The sequence below is a fragment of the Pan troglodytes genome, chromosome 9 (genome assembly GCF_028858775.2).
Source record: "Pan troglodytes isolate AG18354 chromosome 9, NHGRI_mPanTro3-v2.0_pri, whole genome shotgun sequence".
Lineage (NCBI taxonomy): Eukaryota > Metazoa > Chordata > Mammalia > Primates > Hominidae > Pan > Pan troglodytes.
The window spans coordinates 77490559-77511578 of NC_072407.2; the positions used below are offsets into that span (position 1 = coordinate 77490559).

General features: G+C 52.1%; 1 protein-coding gene across 42 annotated transcripts in view; it reads right to left on the reverse strand.

Annotated features, from left to right (window-relative positions):
- GDPD5 (glycerophosphodiester phosphodiesterase domain containing 5) overlaps window positions 1-21020 on the reverse strand; it is a 91822-nt gene that overhangs the window by 34986 nt on the left and 35816 nt on the right. For 14 of the 42 annotated variants that reach the window (XR_010147614.1, XM_063784319.1, XM_063784314.1 and 11 more), the window contains 3 exons: window positions 20919-21002; window positions 9946-10190; window positions 8321-8497 (listed from right to left, as the gene is read on the reverse strand). Coding sequence is in view for 26 of the 42 variants with exons in the window: in XM_063784319.1 (XP_063640389.1) it covers window positions 8321-8437 (117 nt within the window). In the remaining 16 variants the exon portion in view is untranslated. Of the gene's footprint in view, window positions 1-383; window positions 445-8320; window positions 8498-9945; window positions 10191-12881; window positions 13118-13333; window positions 13456-20918; window positions 21003-21020 lie in introns of those variants that run through there. The other 28 variants (XR_010147615.1, XM_063784318.1, XM_063784315.1 and 25 more) reach the window with 8 other exon arrangements.

Consider the following 21020-nt stretch of genomic DNA (forward strand, 5'->3'; position numbering starts at 1 on the left):
GTCCTGTGTGAGCTCACCATGGCATTGGGGGTGGGTGGGGATGGTAATCCTAAGAGCCCTTTACTTGCTCCATCTCATCATCCCCACAGTTCTGCAAAGCAGAGGAGACCAAGTCACAGAGGAAGGAAGGGACTTGCCCAAAGTCACAAAGGGCACACATAATGGTGGAACCACAATTCACAACCAGGTCTGTGTACCTCCAGTGTCCCCAGCTGTCTCGGGGCAACAAGGAGCAGGAAATGTAAATTATCCTTGTCTGACCAAGGTGGAAACAGGCTCAGAGGAACAGGGCCTTGCCCAAGGTCACACTTTGAGTCACAGGCTGCGCCAGAGCAGGGACCCTGGGATTTCAGAGTTAACTAAGATGCCAGAGATTATCTCACCTCATCTCCTAAAGATCCAACTAAGAAGTGGTGATACTGCGATCTAAAGAAGGAGAATGGCCTGGAAATGTGGGCAAGAGATTAGGACATTAGTATATTAGTGCAAAAATGATGGGGAATTCAACTTATGGTGTTGGGACATCTGGATATTTGGTAACAACTGTAATTAGACCCCTACCTCACACCCCGTACCAAACTAAATCTGTGTCTCTCCTCTACATCCTCACCACCCTCTCTTCCAGTCATCTACATACACGTGTTGAGCCCTTAGACACTCAGAGATAAATCAGGCCACCCTGAGCCAAGACTGGCAGCAAATAGCTCCACTCCTGGGAATTGGTGTGGTGAGCAGGGCAAACACAGGTTGCTTAGGAGCTCAGAGCCCGGATCCTTAACACTGTCAGTTATAGGAGGAGGGGTGAGCTAGAAGCCTTCCTGGAGGAGGAGACACCTGCAGCAAAGTGGAAGGAAAGGACTTATTGAGAGAACAAGGTTGGGAAACCTCAAGCCAGACAGAGAAAAGGAGCAGAGGGCGTGAAGGCACAGAGCAAAGCAGGCTTTATTTTAGGGAACTGGCTCTTTATGGGCTTATAAAAGCTTTCCTTATGTAAGAGAATTAGCCTTCATACACACTGTATATTTTTTCTTATATATCATTTGAATTAATTTTATTTATCATGCTTTCTGTGTAGAAATTTAAATTTTTATGTAGTCAAATCTATCCCTCTTTTCCTTTATACATTTTGCCTTTGGTATTGGATTTAAGAAGGGTGGCCCAATATCATATATTTAAGTAATATTTTACACCCACGATTTCTCGGCTTCATTGCTTACATTTCAATCTGCAATCCACCCATCCATCGACATCCATCTATATATAGTTCCATATGGATGTCACGCGTGCGGAGAGAGGTTTAAAAGCCTTATCTCTAAAGCATGAAGACTAGAATTTCTTTTACATCTTTCCAAGTTGTTTAAATTTTTTCAACAAATGTATGCCTTCAAAATGGGAAAAAAATTTTAAAAATAGAAAAAAATACATCTTAATCCATCTGGAATTTATTTTGGTGTGAAGTAAAAGGCAGGGATCTAATTTTACTTTCACCAAATGGATGCTTCAGCTGTCCCTACATCATTTGTGATACTGGTAGTAATTTCTACATTTGTTCACCACACAGTGAGTTCTCAGATGCCTGTGGTTGTGTTTCCAGGTTTTCCAACCTGGCCCAAGGCAGCCCTTTCCCCCTTGTGCGGGCTCTGCCTGGCACAGCTCCTTTCTGCTCAGCCAAGCCCTCTCCCCAGTGGTTCCAGCTCTTCTTTGAGGTCCCAGAGCCCAGCTGCACCCTCAGCACACGGTCCTACAGAGACCAAGAGGGAGAGACTGAGGAGTGCCTACTCCTGAATCTGCCACCTGCAAGCCAAATCTTGGGCACCTCAGCTCTTCCAATGGTCAGCCTGTTCCACCTTCACCAAGTTCCAAATGGGGGGACTGATGCATGGGAAAGCCTGGGAAATGTCAGCTGGAAAGGGTGCAGGGAGCTCCCAAAAGGGAGAGATGGGCAGGCTATGGCAGGATTACCCTGGCCCTGATCCGGGAGATTTGGGGGAGGTGGTGGCCTGGGGAGGTTGAAGAGATATTGCAGCATTAGGGCCGAGCAGGGAAAGGGATTAGAATCCCCACCCCCAGCCGGCTCCTGACAGCCTAAGAGGCTGGATTTATTTTTCTGGACTACAGAGAGCTGGGCAATCAGGCCTCTGTCCTTGCTTCTGCTGGGGTGCATTGCACTCAGAGTGGTTCATTAGGCAGGAGAATGCAATTAAGTCCTGCCTGGGGCACCCTGTCTCTCCCAGCCTATCCCTTGGCTGGCATCAGCCCCTTGGGGAGACATGAGCAGAAGGGCTGAGGGGCCCTTAGGAAGAACCATCCCAGATCCCTTCATAGGACCCTGACCACGTCACAGGGTGGGTGGCGATAGTCCCCTGGTAATGCCCCATCTCCTGCCCCACCCTTGCTCAAGGTGTTCATAGAGTGTCATCAACAAGACTTAGCCACTTCCCCTGGAGCGTGACATGGTCATGCCAGGTGCCCTTGGTGCTATTCCAAGAGGAGCTAGGCAGGGTGTGGGGGTTTCCTAAGGCAAGAGACAGCATGGCTTTATTGCAGCGATAAATCCCCACCTCCTCGTGCTGCAACAAACCAGCCCCTCCTCTCTCTCTCTTGTGGATGTAATAATATCATCTCCTAGTTTCTTATCCTTATAGGAATCCTGCAGTTTTAGAAGTGGGAAAAATAAAGCTCAGAGGGCCTCTCTCTCACCCCTGCCGGGTCTCTTTTCCTCAAAGCGCTGAAGGAGAGAAAGCCATCACTTTGAAAGTTTGTAGGGAGGGCACGTTTTCTGCAGGGTTGGAACAATGGTCTCTTTGGTACAAGACAGGAGGCACATTCCTATCCATGATCTAATTGTATCTGTAGGACATAGATGTGTACCTCCACTTAACCCACAAGCAAGCTCAGGCCCAGAGAGGGTCTGGGCCTGACCTGAGATCGCACACTCAGTCACTGGGAGGCAGGGTCAAGTTCAGGCTGCAGCTCCCTTGCCAGGAATGCCCAGTGGCATCTGGCTCAATCCAGCCACACCCTGGAACCCATCTCAAAGGCTGCTTCATCCCTGAAGCCTGCCCTGATTTCCTGAGTGGGATCCATTCTTTCCAGCTCCATATCCTGGACACAAATCCACATGGCTGACAGGACAAAAAGTGGGGGCCAGCTGGGAAACTCATCTCTTCCTCCCTCTTGTGCACTGGCAGAGCCCAATCCCAGCTCCAAGGGTGATCTGGGAGGTCCCTCTGGCTGAGGCAGCACCCTCCACTGCCAACCACCACCAGGAGCACAGGAGGCAGCACCAAGAACACAGCACACACCCGTCCGCACATGTACGCCTACATTCTCTGACAGCTCATTAGGGGTCCGGCTGCCCCACCTGGTCAGCAAGATGGCAGTCACATCCCCTAACCGCTTCCTCACTCACTCATGAACATATATGCTCAATCCTCCTTCCAGTTGTTCATTCAGTAAATCTTGTCCGAGGACCTCCTCTGAGTCAGGTCCCTGGAGTGTGCAGGCCCAGACGCTATCCTAAAGAGTCCAGTGGGAAACAAAAAATCACAATCCACATGGCCAGCACAGGTCAACGTGCTGTGGAACCCCAGGGGAGTGAGGAAGGTGGGGAGAGAGAGCAGTGAGGAGAGAAAGGAAGGAGGAGGGCTATTTTTTGGCAGAAGTTGGGGGCATGGAGGGGGATTTGCAATGAGTCTTAAGGGGCAGAGAGGAGAAAGACAGGGCATTCCAAGCAGAGGGAATGACAGGAGCAAAGGCCCAGTGCTGTGAAGGGTGAGGTTATCCTGGGGATGCGGAGAAGCTCAGGGTGGCTGGCGTGGACAAGCATGGAGGGGAAGGGGCAGAGGAGCTGGGGATGGATTTCCCTACACCGAGTGTCTTCCTGCCAGGGTAGGGTGATGGGGGGCTCTCATCATATCTCATCATAGAAGGCAGGCAACTGGGGTTAGGGAGGCTTATTTGTCTGTTCTGCCCACCTTTCCTGTGCTATTCCTGGACTCTACTGAGAACGCTGTACTCTCACTTGCTCCGGGGGCACAGCATGTGTTCCCATCTCCAGGATGGGCCTCCATCCACCCACGCTGGGCATCATGGGAGGATGGGATTCACTGTCAGACACTCCTTCCTCTGCACCTCAGTCCACAGCCAGTCCGTTGATACCTTCTAGGTGTCTCTGGAATGCCTCCCCAGCCTGCATCCCTGTGTATACCTCCTCACTCCCCACATAGACACCCGAGGCCTCACTGGCCCTCCCACCTCCACCTGAGGGCCCTCAGCATCCTCCACAATTTGACCACAGTGTTCCTCACACAGCCCGAGCCTGGCTCAGGCCCCCGCTGCCCAGGATGAAGCCTAGACTCCTCAATACAGCTTCAGGCTCAGGCCCACTGAGCAGCACCCTTCCCCGTCCCTGCACCTGAGCCGGTGGACTGAATTCCTTTCAGTTCCTGAACACAAGACACTCTCTTGTGCACACAGTTCCCCCTACCCTGAACACTTCCCCGGTCTGCGGAGATGGGGCCGATCCTCCCAGAGGCCAGCTCAGGCAAGCCTTCCCTGCCCCCAGGGTTTCCCCAGGCCTCCAAAATGATCAACCTGGGTGGTCCGGGTGTGTCTGATCTTGTCTGTTGCCCCACAAGCCTGGGGGCCGGCCCTTCAAGGGAGGGGAAAACCAGGTCTGATATACTTATGACCCCAGAGCAGGTAGCAGGACAGGTTTGTTGATTGAATAAGTAATCAGGGCACCCCAGACAAGACTGTTTGGTGTGGAACAGATGAGAAGGCACAGGCCTGGGGGTGTGAGTGGGGTCAGTGCAGGCTGTGCCCTCAGCCCCTTGGCCTGAATAACTCCCTTGCTCTTCCTGGAGGAAATCAATTAAGATTATAGCAGCCTTCAAAAGGTAAATGTACTACAGAAGTGCAAGAATTGGCTATGGTAGTCTGTCTCTTTCAATGTCTCTGGCTGGGAAGTTCCTCCAGGCATCTGACCTATATCCCTCTCTATAGAGAAGCTGGTTTTGACACTGCCTTTTGCAGACACAGTCTTCAGGGGACCCTGTGGGGATGGCCTGAGAACAGTCTTCTGTCCTACCAAGTCCTTAATTGGCAGTATTAGAGTAATGAGTCACAGACAACAACCAATTAATTATCCCCAGTTATAAAAAGCTCTACTTCCCCTTCCTGGCTGTTGAGTGAGCCTGGCCTCCTGCTGCCAGGCTCCTCCACTCCTCAGAACTGGGGGCAAGAGAAGAGGCCATTTCACCTCTCTGGTCCTTGGTTTCCTGCTTCTTTATTTGTTAAGTGTGTGTCCTGGGGGACTGGGGGGCAAAGGCTTGGAAGAGGTGGGAATGTGTCAGGCTGGGGGGCAGGAAGGAGGGAGACCAGCGTGGATGGAGAGGAAGGGGCCCTTCCCAGGCTCTCTCCACGCACCCTCTCCACTCCCAGGATCCACTTGAGGGCCCAGGGCTGGATCATAACCAGGGAAACACTGAGGATTCCAAGCCTGGCATTCAAGGCCACTCCCCATCTTGTCCCAAATGCTCCTGGTCCAGTGATCTTTCTCCTCCATCAGGCAACTTCCCAAGTCCCCTTGCCTTTCTTCCAGCAAACTCTCACTTAAACCCACATCTTCAACACACGCTATCTTCCCTAGTCTCCAGCAGTTTAGGCTGCAAATCTATCATCAGCCTGTGTGACTGATTTCTCCATCTGTAAAATGGGCACACAATTAAACATGGCCCATGGAGATGTTACAACAATGACTAGGGCAATGCATGTAAACTGTTTGCTCCCTGCATACAGTAGGTACTCAATAAATGTTAACAGATAGTATTACTTTCATACTTCATTTTCCAGCCTGAGAATGAGAACAAAATGCCTCGTGACTCTCCCACCTTTCAGCCCATTTCACAGATGAGACTCAGGGAGATCGGGTTTCACAGGAGTTGAACCCAGGCTTCTCTGAGTTGGGAGATACAGGGGGAGAATCCCCCCTGGGGCGGGGGTGGTGAGAATAAGGAGACAAACCAGGCTCACTGGAAGAGCCGTCTCCACCACCCCTCAACTCAGGCAGCTCTCCTCTCCCTACCAGCCCCCGCAGAGCTTACGCAAGACCTCTATTTGTTCAGCGAAATTTCTGGAGCCCCTACCCTGCACCAGCCCTGTCTTTGAGACACTAGGTCGCTATTCCTTCGTTGTGAGAGTCCAGCCCCACCGCTGCCCTCACCCAGTTGCCTCAGGGAGGAATAGAGAGAGAAAAGAGAAACGGGGAGAGAGAGAAAGGATGAGGGGCAGAGGCTGGGAACCAGGAAGTAGGAGGAGACAGGGGGCGGAGCGAAGTGAACGACTGCAGGGAGAAAGGGGCGGGGGAGCAGAGGATGCTCATCTTCAGCTGTGAGTTTGGGGTCACCTGAGGTGAGCTCAGCCCTTTCTGCAGAGGCGCTGCCACCTAGAGCTGCTGTAAAGCCCTATACCCTCTCCTAGCCTAGCTCATGGCCCCCTGCTGCCCCTCCAGCCTTGGCCCCAGACCCCTGCCTCAGATTGGTGACCCAGACCCTAGCCTTGCAGGGCACATTCTGTTCTGGTTCTCAGTCAGCTCAAAACCAGCCTCAGCCCACTTCCTCCACTCTGGGCCCTGTGCTGGCTGCAGCCAAGATCATCACTTCCTGACTCCATGCCTATGACTGGCTGGCCTTGGGCCCTCTAAGGAGATGAGACTTCTGGGAGATACGCCTTCCCCAGCGTCTGCCCTGATGGCCAAGGGACTTCCTGCCTGGGAGCTCAGCCATCCTTCTTCTCGCCTTAGCCTCAGCTGTCTCCCCACCCCATTCACACCAGTGGCTGCTGGACCTCCATTGCCCAGGTCCAGATCCAGAACAAAGTGTGGAGCATGGTAGAGTGGTCACGGGATTCTGAAGCCAAGATCACAACCTATCTCCCATTTTAGAGATGGAGAGGCTGAGGCTTGGGCATCTGGAAGGACCTGTCTCAATGGCTAGTCATAGCTGGCACTGTGCCAGTCACGTTACAGCCCTCATCACATGTCATGGCCCAGCGGCAACTTGAGAGGGGTGTGTCTCCCCTCCAGTTCACCGTTGAGGGAGCTCACAGGCAACTAGATTCAAGTAGAGGATGCACCACCAAAACCTGAATCCATCTGACTCCAGAGCCCACGGTCTGTACCCCTCCACATAAGAGGGAAAGCTGTGACATATGGTATCTCAGAGGGCTTCCCAGCAGGGGCCTGGAGTGGAGAGACCGGGGCTCTAGTATTGGCGTTGCCAGGGGCCTGCCCTGTGGCCTTGGGCAGGCCCTTCCCCTCTCCTTTGCCTCAGTTTGGCCACTTGGCTCCTCTGTGGCCGGGAGTGGGGAGATGGCAATGAATCAGGCCTGGTGCCCACCCTGGCAGTTCCTGCTTTTCACTATTTGGAGGTGACAAACCCAGGCTCCTCAGTCTAGGGCTCTATCCGTCATCAGCACAGGCAGAGGAGGGCAGACAGGTGGATAAGCTTCCCCGACCTCCCCAGACAGACAGCCAGGCCTACTGGGCCTCTGACATCAGCGGCAGCCACTGCTCCCCATCCCCCACCCCGGCCCACACCCTGCTACCCCCTGGCCACTCCAGCCTCTTCTGGGGCTGGCTGAATTTAGAGGCTGCTTCTTTGTTCAGACAAGCAGGAAGGAGGAGTAAAGTTGTTCTCCAGACAGTAAAGCTTTTAGATAAACACCACACAGGAATTGGGTTCCTTCAGAGAAGAAACTAGATCCACCAGCTGACAGCGCCCCAGGGACAGGAGTGCAGCTTAGGTCTGGCCTGGGAAGCCCAGCACTGAAGGAGGCTTTCTTTATCCGGCTGTGCACCTGCTGCCAGCTCTGGCAAGCCTGTGGCTCAGGTGACTGAGCCCCGGTGCCAGACCGTGGCCCTGCCAGCTCCCAGGCTCCAGGATGGCCAGGCCCATCTCCTCACCCTCTCCTCCAGCACCTGCCTGTTTGCCTGCCTGCCTGCCTGTCAAGATCTGCCAGGAAGCTGAGAACTTCTGCTCACCTTGGGGTGACCCTTCCCTTCTAGAGCAGCCCAACCTCAACAGTGTCAGAGGAGAGTTAACAACTTGTCAACAGGACAAACTCCTTCCATGCCCTCCTGGTCAGTAGATTCAGGAATTACTATGAGCCCATTTTACAGAGGGAGAAACTGAAACCCAGAAAGGCCATTGGCCTGTCCAGAGCGAGTCAGCAGAGACAGAGCTAAGACCCCTCCCCCAGCCCCTCAGGCTTGCTGGGGCTCACTGGGTCCCTCTGACCCTGTTCCAGGGTGGCTCACCGGCGTGGTATCATCATGGGAGCGCTGGTAGCGCTTCCAACGGCAGCCGTAGATGCCCGTGAGGCAGGAGAGGCACAGCTGTGGCTCGTAGTACTGCAGGGGCTGGTGTCTCACCATACTCGTGCCCACGGCCCTGGCGCCTGGCCCTCAGGCGCCCATGGAGGCCCCCAGCTTGTCCTGCAGGAGGAAGCACAGGGCAGTGAGGCAGGGGAAGGGTGAGGAGTCAGGCACCACACAGCAAGTCATTGTAGCCTAGGTCAGGGAGGGTCACCCCTGCTCAAAGCACTGCAGTGGGGCTCCGTCTCACTTGGAGTCACAGGCCCACCCCTGCAGGTCCCCAGGAACCTGTCCTCTGCCTCCCACCCAGGCCCTCATCCTCCCTACTCCTTCCCCTCCAGCCACTCCTGACCTCTGCCATGTTCTTCACTGGCCTAGCATGCTGCTGTTCCCTCTGCCTGGAATGCTCTTCCCTTAGAAACCTGCATGGCTTCCTCCTCTTTCCCCTCCTCTCTTCAGGTCTTAGCTCAAATGTCCTTTTCTTTTCTTTTTGAGACAGAGTCTTGCTCTGTCACCCAGGCTGGAGTGCTGTGGCACGATCTCGGCTCACTGCAACCTCTGCCTCCTGGGTTCAAGCAATTCTCTTGCCTCAGCCTCCCAAGTAGCTGGGATTACAGGTGCCCACCACATCTGGCTAATTTTTGTATTTTTGTAGAGCTGGGGTTTTGCCATGTAGGCCAGGCTGGTCTCGAACTCCTGACATCAGGTTATCCACCTGCCTCAGCCTCCCAAAGTGCTGGGATGACAGGCGTGAGCCATGGCACCTAGCCACATGTCCTTTACTCAATGAGACTGTCCCAGATCACCTTCTGTAAAACTGTAGCCCCTTCCCACATTCCCTAAGCTCCTTCCCACGTTCTCAGCTTTGTTTTCTCAATCATGTCCTTAAATATAACTTGCTTATTTTTCCTGTCTATCTACCCTACTATAATGCAGTTTTCATGAAGGCAAGGATTTTTGTCTGTTGTATTTTCTGCTGTATTCCCAGTAACTTGAACAGTGTCTAGCACATAGCAGACTTTCAAAATAAACATTTTAGAAGAAATTATCATATAAGCTGAGATGTGTTGAGCACTTAAAATACACCAGGCACCGTGTAAATACTTTACATTCATTGTTCCATCTCATCAGCACAACCATCTGAAGTGGCAGGTTCTGTGTCCTAAACCCATTTGACAGTTCAACAAACTGAGGCTCAGAGAACAAGGAGCAATGCCTGGCTGCTGTCCCATAACTGGACTGTAGTCAATCTAGGAACTGCTCTAGTGCCCCAAAGTATTCATTCTCCAGACACAGGGAGCTCCCTCGCTGGGTGGGGCCTGTGGGAGGATGGTATAGCAGCAAGAGGTGTCTTGAGGGTTGAAGTGTGGCTGCCAGAAGCTACTGCCCCAGCCCTGCTTGGCACCCTGGAGATATCTGTGGGAGCCTCGGCCTCTGGGGGCCAGTGTTGGTAAAGTGTGACCAGGTGGCAATGGGCTTGGGGCACCTCACACACCCTGAGTATCAGGTGTCATCCAGTCCTCCACACCACTGTGAGTTATTCTTATTCCATTTTGCCGATGACAAACCTGGGGCTCAGAGCAGAGAAACTATTTGCCCAGAGGTGCACAGCTATACTGAGGTGTCAGGACTCCAACGCTGGCCTGTGGGACTCCAGAAACTCAGTCATATGTTCTGTACCAGGCCCTGTCCGAGGCCCTGGAGACAATGTGAGCAGGACACACAAAGGCTCCTAGGGCCCTGAGAGGGCCAAAGAGGGGAACAACCAGGCATTGTTCCAAGTGCTTTCCATGCAGAAACTATAACAGCAGCCCTAGGAAGGAAGGAAGTATTTGCATTTAAAAAATGGAGATATAATTCACATGCCATAAAATTTACCCTTTTAAAGTATACAATTCAGTATTTAATATACAGTATTCAATTTTTGGTATATTCACAAGTTGTACAACCATCACCACTATCTAATCCCAAAACAATCACCATCCCAACAACCCCCCACCCCCTTCTCATGCACTGTAACTCCCTATTTACCCTGGCCTCACTCCTCTGGCCCTGGCAACTGCTCATCCACTTTCTGTCTCTATGGACTTGCCTATTCTAGAGACCTCATATAAATGGAATCATACAATATGTGACCTTTTATGTCTTGCTTCTTTCACGTGGCATAATGTTCTCAAGGCTCATCCATGTTGTAGCATGGATCAGCATTTCATTCCTTTTTATGTCTAACATTCTGTTGTATGGATCTACCACATTTTGTTTATCCATTGATCAGCTGATGGACATATGGGTTGTTATCACTTTTGGGTTGTTATACATAATGCTTCTGTGAATGAGTTTTTTGTGTGAACGTGTGTTTTCATTTCTTTTGGGTACACATTTCTTTTGGGATAGAATTGCTGGTCACAGCACTTTGGGAAGCCAAGGCAGGTGGATCACTTGAGGTCAGGAGTTCGAGACCAGCCTGACTAACATGGTGAAACCCCATCTCTACTAAAAATACAAAAATTAGCTGGGCATGGTGGTGGGCACCTGTAATCCCAGCTACTCAGGAGGCTGAGGCAAGAAAATCGCTTAAACCTGGGAGGCAGAGGTTGTCAAGATCGCACCACTGCACTCCAGCCAGGGTGACAGGGCGAATCTCCATCTCAAAAAAAAAAAAAAAGAATTGCTGTGTCATATGGTAACTTTTGTTTTTGAGATAAGGTCTTGCTCTGTTGCCCAAGCTGGTGTGCAGTAGTGCAATCATCGCTCATGGCAACCTCAGACTCCAGGGCTCAAGTGATCCTCCTGCGTTGCTGGGACTACAGGTATGTGCCGCCACACCTGGATCATATGGTAACTTTTATGTTTAACCTTTTGAGGAACTGCCAAACTGTTTTCCAACGTGACTGCACCATGTTACATCCCCAAAGTATCATCATCATCATCCCCATTTTATAGATGAGAACTCTGAAGCACAGAAAGGTTGACCCACTTACCAAAGGACACCCAGCAGAGCCAGGATTCATACCCACGCAGGTTGGCTCCAGGGACCTTGCTCTAACCCATGGGCCTGCCAAATCTGATCTGTCACCTATTTTTGTACAGCCCAAAAGCTAAGAATAGTCTTTATGTTTTTAAATGGTTGTGAAGAGTCAAAACGAAAATATCTTGTGACATATGAAAATTATATGAAAGTCAAATTTCAGTGTCCATAAATAACATTTCATTGGACGCAGCCATGCTCATTCATTTATGTATTGTCTACGGCTGTTTTAACTGTAACTGCAGTGTTGAGTAGTTGCCACAGAGACCATATGGCTTGCAAAGCCTAAAATACTGACTGTCTGGCCCTTTAGAGGGAAAGTTTGCAGACTCCTACAGTCACTGGGCTCTAATGGCCCATGAGCCTTATGGTAAGTGCAGTGTATGATGGAGGGAGGAAAGGGAGCCTGTGGGCACTGACCAAAGCGCAGGGAGGGTCAGAGTATGCTCCCTGGAGTCAGCACTGAGCCAAGGCTTGGTAGATGAGCTCCTAAGATGCCACTCTCCAAGGCCCCAGGGGCTGCACCGTAGGAGCACACTGGGCTTCAGGCCCACTCACTACTTCCACCACCAGGCCTCACTCAGGGCCTCTGCCTATCCCTCCAACACCACCACCCAATGCTGACTTCACCTCAGTGCAGAGATTACAGCCTCCAGTCTGAAGGGGAAGATGCATTAGGGGCTTGCTGGGAATACTGAATGACCCGGAGTCTCCTGAGTGCTGGGAATTGACTGCTGCAGCCTCTGTTCCGGGGAGCCCTGGGGAGGCCTGTGGACTATGGTGCAGCTGCTGGGGCTTCCCTGAGCCAGGGCCTGGGGGACAGGCTGGGGTGGGGACACAGCTTGGCTCCCATGGGGCTAGAGAGACCATGGGTGGGGGTTGGTGTAGGGTGCTCTCAGCTTTACTATACTCCAGATTTGGGGAGTGCTGCGTGCCCACATAGGCACCCCCACATTCCCAGCCTTCCCGCAGGGGTGGGAGGCCAGGGTCCACAGCCAGGGGAGCCAGATCTCACCCTGTGCACTCCCCAGACGGGGGTCTCTACTGTCATGTCAGCCACTACATCTGCCCCCGCCTCCCCAGGAAGGGAGGAGGCGGGTGCAACGTGGAAAGAAGCCTAGCTTCATGCTGCCTCGCATTGACTTGCTCTGTGGCTGGGGCCACTCAGGCTCTTCCCTGAGCCTTGGTTTCTGAATCTGTAAAAGCAGGTAACAGCTTCTGCCTTGACTTCTATAGGACACACAATTGGGGGCAGGGAGGGGGAAAGGTGCCAGGAGGTACTGCAATGCTGAGGTACAACAGGTGGACATCCTGCAATGCACGTGGGAGCCCGCCCCAGGTTCCCCTGCCTTCACACTCCTTTCCCGGGACCCCCCTGCCCCTGGGACTAATTCCCACATGTCCTCTGCCTGCCCCTCCCCTGTCCCCACGACTGCACATTACAACCCACCCAGGAATGGAAATTCCACTTCAAACCTGGAAAAGAGGGAAGTAGAAGTGCATGCGTCATGCCTCGGCCCAGAACTTCGCTGATACTGGCTCTCAGAGTCTCCTCTCCCCCTGGTGCATTTTTGTCCTGTTCATAACTGTAGGGGATTCTCTGGGAGGCAAACCTCTTCTCTCTCTTCTGTATGCTCTCCTGGCTGCAGCCATCTTGTCCACTCTCACGGCTTTAGTTATCAGGTGCTGCCAAGGCCACCCAGGCTCTGCCTCTGATCGAGATAGCCAGCAGCTCCTGGATGTCTCCAGCGGTGTCACCCAGGCCTTGCAGACCCAGTTCAGCCACACTGCCCTCTACCACCCTTTTCTCAAGGCCCTTTTCTCCCCATCCCCACAGCCACTCCCCTGTTCAAGGCCTCATCTCCCCTGGCTGGGGACTCCTCCAGATTCCTTGCTTTCAGCCCCATCCCTCCAATCCAAACTCTTACCTGCAGCTGGACTGAACTTCTTAACAGGCAGTGACCGGGATCTGACCACTACTGCTTTTCCAGCCTTGCTTCCCTTCACCTGGTGAACACTTCCCGATCCTTCAAGTGTCAGATGTTCCCTCCTCCATGGAGGCCCGGTTTGGTTAGAGGTCTCCCCAGCCTCCCATATCCCTGGCATGTCCCTCCCTCTTACCTGGGCACACTGTGAGAGCACCGTGGACATGCCTGCCTGCCCCATGGGATGGTCTGCGTTAACCCCATGTCCCCAGGGAGCAACACAGGGCAGCAAGAGCAGGAAGCACTAGGGACTTCTTGGACCATACTTCAGAGAAGTGCCCAGAAGTTCTGCTAACAGAGGCATGCTACTTACACCACACTCGGCCGCCGGGACGATCTCTGAGACGGGACTCTCTCCACCATCCCTCACCAGCCCATCCCCTCCCCTCCCCTTCCTGCCAGGGATAATGGCATTACTTAGGTCCAATCGATTTCTCCAAGCTATGTCCCAGGGCTGCTGATACCAGCCAAGTTCCCAAGAAATACCCTGCCAAGAGCTACTGCTGGCTCTGGGACAAGAGAACGCTCTCACCTCTGAGCCTGATGTCCAAGGCCCCTCCCCAGCCCAAAGTCCTATTTTCTGTCAGAATTCCTGGCCCCTACCCTGTACTTGCACAGCCTCCTGCTTGCACAGGGAAAAGCAAGAGTCCATGACTGAGATGGAGTAAACACGCACTATGGAGCAGAGGCAGGATGCTGGGATGGGCGTGCACGTCCGGCGTCCTGTCTCATCCTCACATCCCGGGACGCACCTGCCTGCTCCCCTACCCTTTCTCCCTCCCATAACTGCCAGGCCCACGCTGTGCCCCCCAGACTGCACTGCACTGCTCTCAGCCCCTTTTCTGATCATGAAGTGCCTGGATTCTAGCCTGGTCACCCTCAACTGAATTGCTATGTGACCTTGGACAGGTCACTACCTCTTCCCTGAGCCTTACTTTACCCATCAGGGAATGAGGACTAAATGGGGTAATACATGGAAGTGCTCAGGTCTGTAATAAAAAGGAATTGAGGCAACAACATGAATCTTGAAGACGTCATGCCAACTTCACAAAAGGCCACATATTGTATGATTCCATGTATAAGAAATGACCAGAATGGGCAAATACTGAGACAGAAAGTAGGTCAGTGAATGCCAGGGGCTGGGAGGATTGGGGAGGAAAGGCGGAGTGACTGCTAATAGGTGTGGAGTTTCTTTTTGGGCTGGTGAAAATGTCCCTGGCCGGGCGTGGTGGCTCACACCTGTAATCCCAGCACTTTGGGAGGCCGAGGAGGGTGGATCACTTGAGGTCAGGAGTTCAAGACCAGCCTGGCCAACATGGTGAAACCCCATCCCTACTAAAAATACAAAAATTAGCTGGGCAGTAGTGGCAGGCGCCTGTAATCCCAGCTATTTGGGAGGCTGAGGCAGGAGAATCACTTGAACCCAGGAGGCGGAGGTTGCAGTGAGCTGAGATGGCACCACCGCACTCCAGCCTGGGCAAGAGAGTGAGACCCTGTGCGCCACCATCCAACCCCCCTACAAAAAAAGAAAATGTCCTGGAATTAGTGGTGATGGTTGCGAACTTTATCTCGATAAAACTTTTTTTGTTTAAGTGCCCAGGTCTGGAAGTCACATGAATGTCTGCACTAGTTGTGAGGTGCTGCGAGGTCAGCAGCAGCTGCACCAGAGGGGACAACAGCCTGGAAACCTTGGCTGTACCTGGGCCCCCTCCACTCCTACCCAGGCGTGGGTCTCCAGACCCCTCAGATTCTGGAAACAACTCTAGTTCCTTCCAAGGAACTCTTCTGCCAAATTAACCTGAATTGTTTCTGTTGTTTGCAATCCCAAACCTTGATTGGTATGAGGATATTCACTGTGTTGCCAGCTTTTAACAGGTTTTAAGCCCTTAATAAATGTGTTCCAGAACTGATTGAGGTCAAGTGCCATGGCTCATGCCTGTAATCCTAGCACTTTGAGGAAGCCGAGGCAGGAGGATCACTTGAGGCCAGGAGTTCAAGACCAGCCTGGGCAACATGGTGAGACCTCCATCTCTAAAAAAATAAATAATAATAATAAAAAGAACTGGCTGAGCTAACATATGTACAGTGTGAGTACTACCAGCCACAATAGTTACTGTTTGTTGTGCTAGCACTTGCTGCTGGGTGGTGTGGGCACTCCAGGTCATTGCTGGGTACTGTGCTGAGCATTGCATAGGCGTCCCCTCCCCTTGACAACCTTCCTGAGCAAAGGCCAATGGTCTTAACAGATTGCAAACATGGGCCTGAACGAATGGGCAAACCAACCACAGTGCATCCCACACAATGAGGAATATTATTTGGCAATAAAAAGGAGTCAGCTACCCAGCCACAAAAAGCAATGGACAGACCTTGAAAACATATTGCTAAGCGACAGAAGCCAATCTGGAAAGCTATATACTGTATAATTCCAACTAAGTGACGTTCTAGAAAAGACAAAACTATGGAGGTAGTAAAGAGATCAGTGGCTGTCAAGGACTCAGGGGGAAGGGAAAAATAAGTGGTGCTCAAGGAATTTTGAGGGCAGTGAAGCTCTTCTGTATGACACAGTAATGATGGACATGTGTCAAACCCCATAGAGTGTGCAACACAAGGAGGGAACTATAGCGCAAACATGGACTTTAGTCAATCATAATTAACCAATATTAGTTCATCAGTTGTAATAAATGTACCATATTAATATAAGATGTAAAGAATAAGCCAGACTATGGGGAGGGGAAAGGCAGAGGAGGGTATATGGAAACTCTCTGTACTTTCCAATCAATTTTACTGTAAACCTAAAACTGCTTTTGAAAAAGTGTATTAAATACACACACACACACATACACACACATGTGTGCACCTGCACCCAAGAGGTTAGGTAATTCACCCAAGGCCAAACAGCTAATCATGGAGGAGGGAGGATTTGAACCCAGGGCTGTTGACTCTAAAGTCCAGACTCTCCATGGTTGCAGCCCCACAGGGCGGGCCTGTTCACGTTTCTATCACCTTCCACGTCAATGCCAGCTGTAGCATCTCTATAACTGCAAATTGTACCTCAAAGGGCCAAGCTCAACATTTTGGTTGGTATCAGGAAAGCATAGGCAGAATGAGTCTAGGAACATTGGGGAGGAAAGGAAAACCCCCAACAGTGCCAGGGCTGGTGGGGATGGGAGGCCGACCTTTGGCATTGTGCTAGGGCCCTGGGGAAGGGGGGCAAGCATGCAGATGGAGAGACACCCCCCTTCTCCTTGGCCGTGGCTGCCCTCGCGGGGCCTCAACCCCAGCCCAGCCCTGGGATGATGGTCTGAGGCTGAACTCGAACACCAGTAGGCTGAGTGACTGCCCCAAGCCTCTGGCCTCAGTTTTCCCATCTGTATCATGGGAGGGTTTGAGCACCCTTGGCTGATCTCCAAGGGCCTTTCCAGCACTCAACTTCTAAAACCCTTTAGCTACCCGCTCTCTCCTCACCCCCAGTAGCAAAGCAGAGAGGGGGCTGCTCGAGGAAAAGGGAAGGCCAATCCCTGATCCCTCCCTGGTCTGACTGGGGAAGAGCCCCCTCTGCTCCCACGACTAATCACTGGGCATCCTGACAGTCACCCTCCTGGGACCCAGTTCAAAACTTGGATGAAAGTGGCAGGAAGGCCCATACCAAGGTTAGGCACCTGGTCGTCCTGAGCACCAGGGCAGAGCTCTGGCCCTGCCCAAGGGCCTCCACCATCTTTGATAGGGATTAAGGTGTAGGTACATTGTGGCCTAGATGACTCACAAATAGTGGTGACCCCAAACTTCCCTTACAGTAAAATGCCAGGCATGAAAGGTGCAGGGCCATGGTTTCCATAGGGCTCCGGGATCATGGCCTTGGAGCAGGACCAGGGCCTTTCTGTGGTCCTTCCTCACCACTTCATCCATCCCTGCTCCCAACCCAGCTGTGCCTATGAAACCACCTTAGCCCTGGAGCCCCTCCACCTATCCTCAATGCCTGGCAAACTCCTGCTCATCTCAGCTCAGGTAGCCCCTCCTCCAGGAAGATAGTGACTGGGTCACTATCTCTTCTGGATCCCACAAATCTGTGTTTCCTGACCACTGTGTAGGGGCTTCCAGGAGATGGTGAGATCTATGCAGAATTCAGAAATGAGAAAAGATTTGCAGCACAAAGGGGAGAAGGAAGGGCATTTTAGGTAAGGAGACAGCATAGCGGAAGCCTAGGTGGCAGGGAGGGCAGTGATTGGGGCTTCTCCCAGGGCAGAGGGCACCCCAAACAGCTCACCAAGTGGACCGTTTCCCAAAACAAAACAACTAAACCCAAACCTACAAAACAAATCTCTGGCCCCAGGGTGAGGGCTGGAGGTGGGGGAGACAGGAAAGATTCTGGAAAAAGCCCAGCCAGTGAAATGCGGAACCCACCTATCCCCGGCCCTGCCCTGTGCTCTCCGGCCCCAGCCTCCTGCAGGTAGCTTTTCCGGGGTGCTCAAGACTCAGTCTATTTTCCATTGCATAGCCTCATTTGATGGCTTGAATGGAGAGATCCCCGGCTGCCACCAACTCACTGTACAGCCTTGGGGAAGTCGTTCCACCTCTCTGGGCCTCAGAGAAAGCCCTAGATTCTAATGGAATCTGCAGAGAAGGTAACCAGACCTAGGGGCAGGAAGGAATTCTAAGTCACAGGGGCAGCTGCCAGTGGGGAGAGGCTCGGGGAGGAGGTGCCTGGAAGGAGGCAGGGAGAGAGGCTTTGAGGTGAAGAGGCAGGTGGGGCCTGTGCCACCCAGGCCCTGCCAGCCTCCTCATTCTCTGGGGAAATGTTACTCAGTGGCTGAGGCTGGGGCTCAGCCAGAGCCTCCAAGAATCAATCATGCCATAATTAAGGTCACTATTAATCTCTTTCCACGGTGATGCCAGGGCCTCCTGTTTACCCAACACTTCTGTCCCAAGAGACCTCTGATTGCCATTCCTCTCGGGAGGAGGCTGGCAGGGCCCAGAGGCGAAGGTAGACTAGCTCTTCCCCAGCTCAGGAGCCTGCCCAGGGGCCTTGGGTTCTCTTGGTACAGAAAGGACTTCTCTTTCCCAGGTCAGGGCTATGAGCTTGGGCTGAGTAGTCACCGAAAGTGACCTGGCCTTGCCCAGAGGGCACAGCTTAGCATCTCAGAACTCAAAATCTCAGGCTCCAAATGCCCCAAATTGGACCTCTAGAATCACTTCACCCAAGACTCACAGTGTCATGGAATCCTCATTGAATAATTCAACTGGTATCTTCAAATTATCCCTGGATTTCAGACTGCTAAGTCACAAAACATCAGCACCAAAGTCCTGGAGGCACTCCATCCAGCCTCCCCTTCCATTCAGAAATCCCCTGTGCTGCTCTTACTGGTGGTTCTCCAGCCTCTCCAGACCGGTCAGTGGCTTCCCTAGACTCACATACTCCTAGTGACAGGCCCCTCCCTCCCTGGAGGGCTGAGTAGTTTTCTCCAAGCCACCAGGACTGTAGGAAGGCCATCCTAAGAAGAGATCCTGCCCCCACCCCCTTCTCCCCCAGTGACACTGACAGGTTCTCTGGGGAGCAGGCAGAGCCAGTGAAGGCCCCGGGACTACTACTTGGGGGTAGTAGAGACTTTCAGCATCCCCCACCCTCAGTTTGACTTGTGCAAGCCCCTTCCAGGAGCCCAGTGGTTCAGCCGCAGGGGCCAGGCTGGCTTTTTCTGATGGCTCTTCCTAAGTCCCAGGGAGAGGGGAGTGGGAAAGTGGGGCACACCAAGTAAATGAAAGGGGGAGGAGGAGGAGGAACGTGAGTACAGTGGAGACTTGTAAAGAGCAATCTTGTCTCTGTCCTCTCCTGCCCCTCCTTGTACCACTGTGCTCCAAAGACACCACCTACCCAGCTTTCCCACCTCCATGCCTTCACTCAGGTTGGGCCCTCTGCCAGGAAAGCCCTCCCCAAATCCCAATCCAAATCCCAATCCAAATCCCATCCATCTTAACAAACAGACCCTGTGCAAAGCTTGGGCTGATTCCCCCCAACAAAAGCCCACTGCCTCCTCCTTTTTGTGCTCATATCATCTGGCAGAGCTCCTGAGAATGATCACAGGCCTCAGTGCGCTGTAATTATCTGCTTCCGTGGCTGCCTCACCCACCAGACTGAGAGCTTCCCCGGGTTCAGACTTCTGATCCACTTGGCCAAGCTTTTCTGAAGACCTATAGTGTCTGCAGCCCCACACCTGGTGATGGGGACACAAGATATACCAGGCCCTGTCCTTGCTAGAAGAGTCACTGTATAGAGGACCTATGTCCCCTGCACTGGGCCTGGCACCAAGGAGGTACCTATTTAGTTGTCAGTCAAAAAGCTGGTTAAATGTGAGACGGAAGGAAAAAAAGAACCAATCAAAGCATCTTACACCACACAACTGCAGAGCCACTTCTGAAAGCCTGAATTCTGCCTCTGAATAATAATTAGCCTCTTCCCAATTTACAGGAAAAAAAATTACAAAAAAAAAGACTCAATTAGGTACTTTTCTCTCACAAATTTTTCTTAAACCTCTGATATCCATTTGCACATTTCTATACCATATCTAGTGTAAGATGACCTCAAATCTGGCACAGGATACTAATTTCATCACTGTCATGAACATCACTACTCTCCACAGTCTTCTGCAAAGAACAGCAGTCTCTGCTTCCAGGCAGGTCCGAGAACCTGGGGCCTAAACTTTTCCTCCCTTCCTTCAAATGTCGAGGTTTCACCTTGGTGACCAATGAAAACCGAGCTTGCTCGAATGCTGAGGAAGAAAGTCCCAGGAGCTGGCTGGCCCACATTGAAGGTTCACGCCAATTCCATGATATAAGGCCTCCAAATCCACTATTTGTCATTTATTCCTTTGGAGGAAGCATCACTTTCTCTAGGATTCTCTTTTAAAATATAAATCTTCTCTGGAGGTGGAAGCCCATTCAACCCTCAGATTGGAGGTTAAGGAAACTTAGTTTAATGCTGGGCTCTTGAGAGGCAGTAAATCACAGGGTTTGTGAAGAGGTCAGCCTGCCTGGGTTTTCTTTTTTTTTTTTTTTTAGAGACACAGTCTCACTCTGTCACCCAGGCTGGAGTGTAGTGGCACAATCATAGCTCACTGCAGCTCGAACTCCTGGGCTCAAGCAATCTTCCTGCCTCAGCCTCCCAAGTAGCTGGGACTACAGGTGCATGCCACCATGCCTGGCGACCTGCCTGGGTTTGAAACCCAGCTCTACCATGTATTTAATGGAGCAAGTTTCTAAATGCCTTTATACCTCAGCTTCCTTATCTATAAAGCAGGGATAACCATGGCATCAGCCTCATGGGCTCTCAGACAAGTACCTGGAACGCTGTACTAAGCAAGAGACAAGTCTACTCAGAGCTTCAGTTTTTTCCTGTCCATAAAATGGGACAATAATCCCATTTATGCCTTTTTCATAAACTACCCCATGGGGGAGGTGGACATTGTGTAAGAACCCAGTCAGCTGCCCTCTGCAGCCTGTCTTGAACTCCTTTCTTCCTCCCTCCTTTTCTCTTTACCTGGAAGAAGGTACCGGTGGCTGTGAGCTGGGCTCCTGGAGGTGTCTTGTCCACAGAGGCAGTGATATCACTTCACTGGGAGAGCTGAGAGGACAAGGGGAT